At 54.4% G+C, this 9,184-nt stretch overlaps 1 protein-coding gene across 1 annotated transcript; it reads right to left on the bottom strand.

The window, feature by feature from the left end:
- Nucleotides 1–1,796: 1,796 nt before the first annotated feature.
- Dlx2 (distal-less homeobox 2) lies at nt 1,797–3,780 on the bottom strand. The gene is made up of 3 exons (XM_059259181.1): nt 3,366–3,780; nt 2,702–2,886; nt 1,797–2,204 (listed from the first exon to the last, which is right to left on the bottom strand). Exons 1-3 carry the CDS (start codon nt 3,778–3,780, stop codon nt 1,797–1,799), a joined length of 1,008 nt encoding a protein of 335 aa, XP_059115164.1.
- Between the last annotated feature and the right edge of the window lie 5,404 nt (nt 3,781–9,184).

Here is a 9,184-nt window from a genome sequence, read left to right on the forward strand (position 1 = left end):
GAACATCCACTCTACCGCTGTGAATGCATTTGTGTGTTTGTGAATTTGTGTCAGTCAGCACGTGTAACAGGAGTGTGTGCCTGCGTGTGTTGGAGAGCATGAGTATGTATATATCAGCGCAGCACTGTACGCAGGGGTTGCCGAGCATTCCAAAGCAGCCAACCGTGCTTCACGCGGGTGACTCACTGAGTTCTGGGATCGGCCAGCTCCCAAAGGGCCTCGGGGGCAAATGGAGGGAGGGACCATTGTCGGAGTCTGATCCCAGACTGTGGCAGAGCTTAGGTCCCGGAGAGCCGGTCGCCCGCGGCGGCTCGGGTGCACCGCCTGGCCAGCACCGAGGACGCGGTGGCGGCGCAGACCGCCCAGGCGCGGGGCGGTGGCGCCGGCGCCAGAGGGGCCCGGCGGGCGGAGGCAGGAGCCGCCCGGCGCTGAGTGAGTCACGGCGGGCGCCGTAGGCTGGAGAACCGTGCACGGACTCGGGCGGGGGAGGAGCTGAACCCTTCAGCAAGGCCCAAACGCCTGTCGAGGACGTGTGCGCACTTCATGGCCAAGGCAGCCTTGGACAGGCGCAAATGTGCAGCTCTGTTCATCCGACTCTGGGCCGGGTAATCTTTCAAGGTCCAAGCAGAGGGAACCCTGGCACCAAGAAAAAAAGCACACACTCCAATGAAAACAATAATTTATTTAAATAATCTCTTCATAGTGTAAAATCAACATTAAGAGTATGTTGCTTTCATAATAAATAACCCCCAAATACCTTGCATTTCAAGAACAAAGACTTTAGGACACGATAAAAACAAATTCAAATCAGTAGCTTAATTTAACTGAGAAAAAATTTCAGAGGGGAAAAAAATAAAACGAAGAGGTTGCTGAGGTCACTGCTAAATTGCAGTTTTCACAACTGGGGGGGGCGTTTACAAAAACGTCTGAAAAGATGAGGAATTTTATACAAATAAACGTGGGGAAATCTGCACAGACACCCTTATTTACAAACTCTGTGTCGAAGTCCGGGCTAATAGTCCTTAATTCATCTTAAAAAAGATAATTTAAACACATTTTTTTGCAGCGTCCACATATTAAAAAAATCAGTTTTTTTTTTTAAACATCAAAATGAGGTCATCCGCAAAGGCACCTAAACTTTTAAAAAAATAAAAATAAAAAAACTCCACTGGTGATGGATGAGGAGCCATGGGAATGTTCCTGGGGAAAGAGGGACGGGATCTGGGTTGCGAGGGCTAGAACACCTCCCCCCCGCCCCCCGCAAGGGAAAAAAAAAAACGGCGGGATCCTGGGGGTCATGGGGGTACGTGGGGGTGGGGGAGGGCAGGACCCGGGAGGTCAATAACCGAAGCTGAGCCCGGGGGCAGCGAGGCTTAGAAAGGAACCTCTGAGTGCCGGGAAGCCTCGAGGGCGGGCAAGGCGTCCCTGGGCCTGACCCCCAGCTCAGGGCCCAGGGAGACCCAGGACCCTGAGGATCACGCTAGGAGAGCTGGGAAGGGGCCACAGGTCCGAGGTGGGCCGAAAAGTGGCCGGGGCTCATGTCGGAATTGCGGCCAGGGCCGCCGGGTTTGGCACTAGAGGATCCCACAAGGCCTTCTTGCTCCCGGCTGCTCCGTGGCAGTGCGAGAAGTGGCCCCCTTCCGTGGAAGGGCCACGCCACCCCCTCACCCCACCCCCCCAGCCGCCACTTCCAGTCTCGGGCTGGGAGGATCGAGCCTCTAGCTATGTATGGGGCGCGCGCTGAAGAACACCGTGTCGTCTCAGGTCTCAAGTCTCTGGCGCCGTCTCCTCGAGGGTTAGAAAATCGTCCCCGCGCTCACCGGGGCGCCCCCGCCTGCGTGGTGGTGATGGTGGTGGTGGTGGTGCGCCTGCGGCGTCTGCGAGGGATGCAGAAGCGGCGCGGTGGCCTGCAGGTGCGAAGCGGAGCCCGAAGCCTGGTGATACCACGGGTAGTTTCCCAGGAACGCCGAGGCGGCGCTGCTCGGGCTGGAGCCGGAGCTGCCCGCGCCACTGCCGCCGCTGCCCGGGCCGCCGGCCCCCATCCGCTGCGGCGGCGCGCCGAAGTCCCAGGAGGCTGGCGCCGAGACCGGCGGGGAGGCACAAGGTGGGGACACGCTGGCTCCGGGGTGCTGCTCCGTGGGGATCTCACCGCTTTTCCACATCTTCTTGAACTTGGATCGGCGGTTCTGGAACCAGATTTTGACCTTTGTAGAAAAAAAAAAAAAAAAAAAAAAAAAAGGAAAAGCACCCGAGCTTTAGTGCAGGGACCTGGGCCGGAGGTTGGCAGAGTAGAGACGGGCCGCCGGGTTGAGGTGGCCCTTGAGCAACCTGGATACTTGCCGGGCCGCTGGGCCCTGCCGCTTCTGGCTATATTAGCAAATCTCAAAAAGCTGACGTCTGAGCTCTAACTATGGGACCAGGGATCTATGCACCGTGGTGTCAGGAGGTCATTATGTCACCCGCTTTATCAGCAGCGAGTGGAAAGGCGAGGTAGTGTCGGATTTCTGTCCACCCGGGTCCTTTTATTCCCTCCCACGCGGCGGCCCCTTTTGAGTTTTTTATTTTTATTTATTTATTTATTTTTAGCCTTGGGCCTAGACGTTTATGTTGCCAGAACGCACAGATGAATATATACTTTTGAAAAGTTGTCCCAAAGGTGCCTGCTTCCCAGCTATACCAGGCCAGCGCCCACCTCGCCCACCTGAGTCTGGGTGAGGCCCAGAGAAGCCGCCAGCTCGGCTCTTTCTGGCAGCGCCAGATACTGGGTCTTCTGGAAGCGCCGCTGAAGGGCCGCCAGCTGGAAACTGGAGTAGATGGTGCGTGGTTTGCGGACTTTCTTTGGCTTCCCGTTCACTATCCGGATTTCAGGCTCGAGGTCTTCCTTGTCTGCAACGAAGAGGAATGCAACGTGAGCACCCAACCGTCCAACCCCGGGGTCCTAAAGTTCGCAGCTAGGCCTGTGCGAACTTGGCGGGAGCCTGGAGGCGGCCTTTGCAACTTTTTAGCACGCGCAGACTGGCCCGGCCACGGAACCTTGCAAAGACCGGGGGAGACCTGTTGGGGAGAGAACCAGGAGGCAGGTAGCAAGAAAACGCGCTACCCTGGAGGCATGCACAGTATGCCACCCAACCCGACAGCCCACCGGGTCTGTCCGGCGGAGCGCAGAGGGACAGAAACAGTGATCTCGATGGGGCGGATCGAGATTGGGCAGGATTAAGGCCAGGCGGAGGAGGAGGTGGACACGGTGCAAGGCTAGAGCTCGGGACTGTCCTCCTCCTCCTTCTCCTCCTCCTCCTCCATGCTTACCCGGTTCCTCCCCGCGGCCAGGCCGACTTTGGCACCCTAGATGCTAGCGTTATGCTTACCAGGCTCGTTGTTGACTGGGGACGAACTGGTTCCGTAGGGCGCGTAGGAGGTGTACGCCGCGGTGTAGCCCAGGTCGTAGCTGCTTTTGGCGGAGTAGGAGACGTTGTTGAGGCCGCTGGCGTGGTACTGGTAGGAGCCCATGTGCGCGTAGGGCGAGGCCCCCCCGCCGCCGCCGCCGCCGCCCGCCGGGTGCTGCTGGTTGGTGTAGTAGCTGCTGTCGGTAGCCGTGGACACCGGGAGGGTTGGCGACTCCTGGGGCTTGTGCAGGCTGCCGTTACTGCCGCTGCTGTTGCTGCTGCCGCCGGGGCCGGCGCCGGCACCGCTCGGGGGCTGCTGGTGCTGGTGGTACGTGCTGGAGGCGGTGATCTGGGTCGAGTGCATATCAGCCACCAGACTGTCAAAGACTCCAGTCATCCTGACCCGGGACAGGAAAGAGCACGGGTGGCGGGCGAGAGGGGGGATGCGAGGCGCCTCCTCTGTCTCTCCAGGTCCCTTCCAGCAGCCAAAGTAATTACGGGGAGCGGGGGGTGGGGGGGAGGGAGAGGAAAACAAGAAATGAGGCAACGGTCTAGGCGCCTCCTCCCCTGGAGGAGGCGATCACCGTGCGTGGCTCGGGACCGCAGCTGCCGGCCGCATCCTTCCTCGGCCCCTCGGACCTCTCGGCTCCTGGCCCGGCTCGGGCAGGGGGCGGGTAATGGAGGGGGCAGGAGTGGTCAGGCCCGGTAGGGGCTCCAGGAGGCGGGAGCAGGTGAGCGACCCCCGAGCAGCTTTACGATTGTCTGCCGGGCGGGCTCCTGCAGGGTGGGCATTTAACACTTGTCACGTGACTACGGGCGACGTCACCTAGCAACAGCCAATCAGAAGGAATGGGCCGCGGGGCGCCGAGAGTCCGCGACCCGGCGGCCGGGGGACCCGTGTCACGTGGCGGGCAAGGCGGCGGCGGCGGGTGAGTGCAAGACCACCGTAGAAAGTGGGCACCGGACCCGGAGCTGGCTGGGGTGCAGGATGGCCCGCAGCAGGACGGGAGGCGGCTGGTCTCAGAGGAAGAAGTGGGGTCTCCCACGCTACTCTGCATCCAAGAGCCAAGGCTCACGATTTACATCTTGTCCGAGGTCACGTTAATCAAATAAAGCCAAGCAGAGGGCCGAGCCAGCTCGGTCTCCGGTTCCTCCAGACACTTTTCCTCGAAGTGTCTGGCACTTACTCTCATCAGCCACTCGGCACCTGACGGTCAATTGATTTAAATTATCTATAAACCGCGTATAATAATAATACACGCTTCCCAACCAACCCACAGAGATATTAGACAATTAATTGGATAATATTTAACGTTTTTCCTCGTTGCTTGAGAGAAGAGCTCTGTAAGCCCAAAGGTATTATTACTAGTAATGTATTTGAAATCACTTTTCCTTATACACATAAAGGCCTCCAGTAATGATGCACCGCTGAGCTGGAAAAGCCATCCTGAGGTTTCCTCTTTGGGAAGGGTAGAGCACATTAGATAGCCTTCAAAGTCGTTTGAATCGGTGTTTTTACGAAAAGGGCATAAAAAAAAATACTGAAGTAATGCTAGAGATCTATCGAGATTCAAAACCAAACTTAGCAAGTTTTCTTGTTGTAAACAATAAACATAAAAAGTTTTATTTCGTGTGCTGAACTCTATTTTACATTTTCGTGTTTTAGGACCTTACTCTGCTGTTGTAATTTCTCCTACTCTGGGGTTTTGTTTTGTTTTTGATGAAGTCAAAGTGATGAATTCTCTCTGTCTCTCTCTGTGTCTGACTGTCTCTGTCTCTGTCTCTGTCACTGTCTGTCTCTGTCTCTCTGTCTCTCTCTCTGTCTCTCTCTCTCTCTGTCTTTGTCTGTCTCTGTCTCTGTCTCTTTCTTTTTGGTGGTTGGGTTTTTCAGTGGGAAGGTGATGGACACGCGCGGTGGTGGACTCCCAAGTCCGAAGATTCTGCGATAGCGCCTGCTTTGTGGCGCCACCTGGTGGACAGAGTACGAGGTTGCCACAGGCCTGGTAGACAGTCTAATCACGCCCAGGCGCCAGCCTCTGAAACCCCCCAAAAGAACAAAATAGTAATTAAAAGCCACAAAATTGTGCTAGTGCGCGCCATCTGAAGCATCCCTTCCTAAAGACATAACATGTCGCTGAAAGAACTTGTTACAACAACTGCCTAATGGAAAACAAGTTGATACTTTAAAAAATACGATCTTTGGTCTTCCCCAGAAAAAGCAAGTGTGTAATTAAAACTCCAGTATTCACACAGCGGAATAATGAGGCAGGTAATGCGCCTTCCAGTCTGCCTGGATTTAGTTCTCAGCCACTTGGTTAAGGCAGGCCTGTAGATGGGGAAGGGTGAGTTTATTAGAAACGTTGCCGTCCCCCGGTGGGGCTCGCCTGCACCAGACCGACCCGCATTGACTTTAAAGTGCTCCCCGCTGCTTTTGTGTGCGTCAGTGGTACCTCATGGTGAGATCTGTGAAAACGACATCTTTCTGGAATGAATAGGACTCGAGGCCCCTACTATCTTGGAAACGAGATGAGTGAGCAGGAGTGAGTGTGGAGTGGAAGCTCTGAGTCAGGAGAAAGGGGAGAAGGAGGGAGAGAGAGACACACAAATCTAAGTCTTGTTTCACTTACTTGTTTCGTTTTCTTGAGACAAAAATCTCAGGCTTTCGTGCTGGCAAGCCTGGAACTTGCTCTGCAGAGTAACCTGGCTTCAAAATCACAATCATCCTCCTGCCTCCACCTCTGAGAGCTCTGAGTTCGAGTGCCGGGTACAGGCGTGAGCCCCGCCCCCCATCCAGGTTTCCCCAAGTTATCTGATTGTTTCATCAAAATACCTATCAGATTCCCTTCTTTGGTCTAAAGTCAGGTACCCTAAAGTATTAATTGGTATTGATAGTTTACACTTTGGTCCTGGGTTCTGAGGAGAGGCACTCTGCTCCTAGGAGGCCGTTCGGATGAATTTGAAGCTGCCTGACTGAGACTAGTTCGCTCCTCTGCCTTGGTGAGCCCTCTTTCCCCTCAGTTGTTACTCTTAGTCCCTGAGTTCTTTTATTCTGCCTGGACCTAGTAGAGGGAGTTAGGTGTCTCAATTCAGACTTTGTGTATTTCAACACATCTCATTTGGGAGCCTGTTCCAAAGGCTGCAGGCGCCTGGCTCGAACCGCCCGGTCCCTTTGTGGGCATGAACACTGAGGCTCTTAGATGGAACAAAACGGCTTCTTTTGCATCAAGTGCTATCCCCCAGCTCCAGCTGCCAGCCAGCTGCCTTCTCTGTTGCTACAGCACAAATCCCAGTGGTGTTTAGGGTAAGCCTCAGACACCCAGGATCTCCAAGCAGGAGAGGGCAGATTCACTCAGGGCTCTCAGTCTGGTGCCTTCCTGCTGGCCCAGATTCCCTAGACTTTGCCTCTGCTTGTGTGCTGGGTGTCCTGCGCTGAGCAGAGAGGTGTGATGAAGGAAAGGATGTATGTCCCCAGAGGTGCCTCCGGATTGACCTGCACAGCCCATGGCCAGCCTGAATCTCCACTCTCTGGCCAGCAATGCTGGTCTCAGAGGTGATGCTTTCATGGGGTGGGGGTGGGGGTAGGGGGAGAGCCTTAACCATCCATACGGAAGTAGCTCTGGAGACCTGTGATTTCTAATTCTCTTCAGCTTTGTCCTGGAACTAAAAGCTGTGGGGAAAGCCCTGTCCTGCCTTTCTCATATTGGTTTCTCTATCACACACACACACACACACACACACACACACACACACACACACACAGAGACAGAGAGAGACAGAGAGAGACAGAGAGAGAGAGAGCTACTCCAGACAGCTCTTGTTGATTTGGTTTCTCTAAAACACACACACACACACACACACACACACACACACACACACACACACACTTGCACCAAGCTGGAAGACCTTGGAAGAAACAGCAGAGCTCAGAGCATCCTTGGGTACCTGGATTTCTGTCTCTGCAATCTCATCTTTTTCCCATCCCACTCCTCACCTAGAGAGTAGTGTCACCGAGCTTTAATGCAAGAAGAGACGCTGACTCACAGGATCTGGACAATGGGACTTGGTTGGCTCGAACTCCCAAAGTGACTTTGTGGGTGCCTCCCCCCCCCAGTTCATGTCTGTGGAATGTAGCCACTGGGATTGTCTGCAATACACCACTGCAAGTTCCCCAGTCCGCTGCCGGCTTTACCCGTGAACCCTCTGAGGCCCTTTCTGGTTTAGGCTCCTTGGGGTTTCTTTTGCAGCGGTCATGGAGCAAGGGCATTGCCCCATTTTCTCCTCCAGGAATAAGCAGGCCTTCTGGTAGAAGTGAGAAGAAAGGCAGTGGGCCAGAGCCCACCTAGGACTTGGTTCAGTGTTATGTTCTGGGGGTCAGTTCGGTGGGTGGTCAGTTCTGGGGATGCAGTAGTGCAGGGCTGCCTGGAGCTTTGAACTTCTGCCGGTCAGTCCAGGTACGAAGCCCGGAGCCGGTTTCCCTGCTGGTCCCCTGGAGTTGCTTCTGCCCCCCTCTTTGAAAGTGGAGAAGGGTGCAGGAAACTGACTGTGCATGGCTCGGTTCAGTTATTGAACGTTGAGACAGAGTCTCATTATGTTGCCTAAGCTGGTCTGGAACTTGTGGGCTCAAAGCAATCCCATTTGCCTCAGCTGAGATTATTTGAGGAAGACGGGGTGAGTGTCTTAGTTAGGGTCTCTATTGCTGGAAGGAAACACCACGACCAAAGAGCAAGTTGGGGAGGAAAGGATTTATTTGACTTACACTTCCACAGCACTGTTTATTATTGAGGGAAGTCAGGACAGGAACTCAAACAGGGCAGGAACCTGGAGCAGGAGCTGATGCAGAGGCCATGGAGGGGTGCTGCTTACTGGCTTGCTTCTCATGGCTTGCTCAGCCTGGGGCTGGACCACCACCACCATGGGCTGGGCCCTCTCCCCTGATCACTAACTGAGAAAAGGCCTTACAGCCAGGTCTCGTGGAGGCATTTCCTCAGCTGAGGCTCCTTCTCTGATGACTCTAGCTTGTGTCAAGTTGACACACAAAACCAGCCAGTCCAGTGAGTAGTTGTAAGCTGCCATGTGGGTGCTGGGAGTGAGACCCGGGTCCTCCAGGAGAGCAAGTGCTCTTAACCACTGAGCCATTTGTCCAGCCCACCCCCTAACATTCTACTTACTTATTCTGTGTTCATGGGGGGGGGGTGCTGCCCACATGTGTGGGGGTCAGAGGGCAAATGAGAGAGTAGATTGTCTTCCTCCACCGGGGGGTCCCAGGGATCTAGGTCAGGTAGTCAGGCTTGGCAGCAAGACCTTTCCCATCTCTCCAACTCCCCCCGCCCTTTACTGCTGTTCTCACCTCCAGTTCAGGAAGGTGAAGTCTGCATTTTTGTTTCCATGCTGGGACTTGAACCCATTGCCCCTTGAATGCTAAGCACGAGAGCCTTAGCACCGAGCTGCATGCCTACTGCAGAAGACTTAAATTTCCATGTGGTCTCTCCTGCTCTCCCTTCCCCTCTAGTACCCCAAGATAATAAGACTATTTTTCTTTTCTTTTGATACTTTTAGAGTTAATATATACAGTGGTTATAAAGCATGAGCTCTGGGCTCAGGTCTTAACTTAGACACTTGTTACCTGTGTGGCCTTGAGGGAACTTACGTCATTTCTCTGTACCTCAGTTTGGTGGTTAATTGGCTAAAAATGAAATCTTTGAACAACTGATGTGAACTAGAACAGGCCAACTGCTGTCTCCCGTTAGTGAGTTCTGATCCTCACTCCCTGGTCTCCCCTGAATTCATACATAACCACGCAT

Source organism: Peromyscus eremicus, chromosome 4 (genome assembly GCF_949786415.1).
Source record: "Peromyscus eremicus chromosome 4, PerEre_H2_v1, whole genome shotgun sequence".
Lineage (NCBI taxonomy): Eukaryota > Metazoa > Chordata > Mammalia > Rodentia > Cricetidae > Peromyscus > Peromyscus eremicus.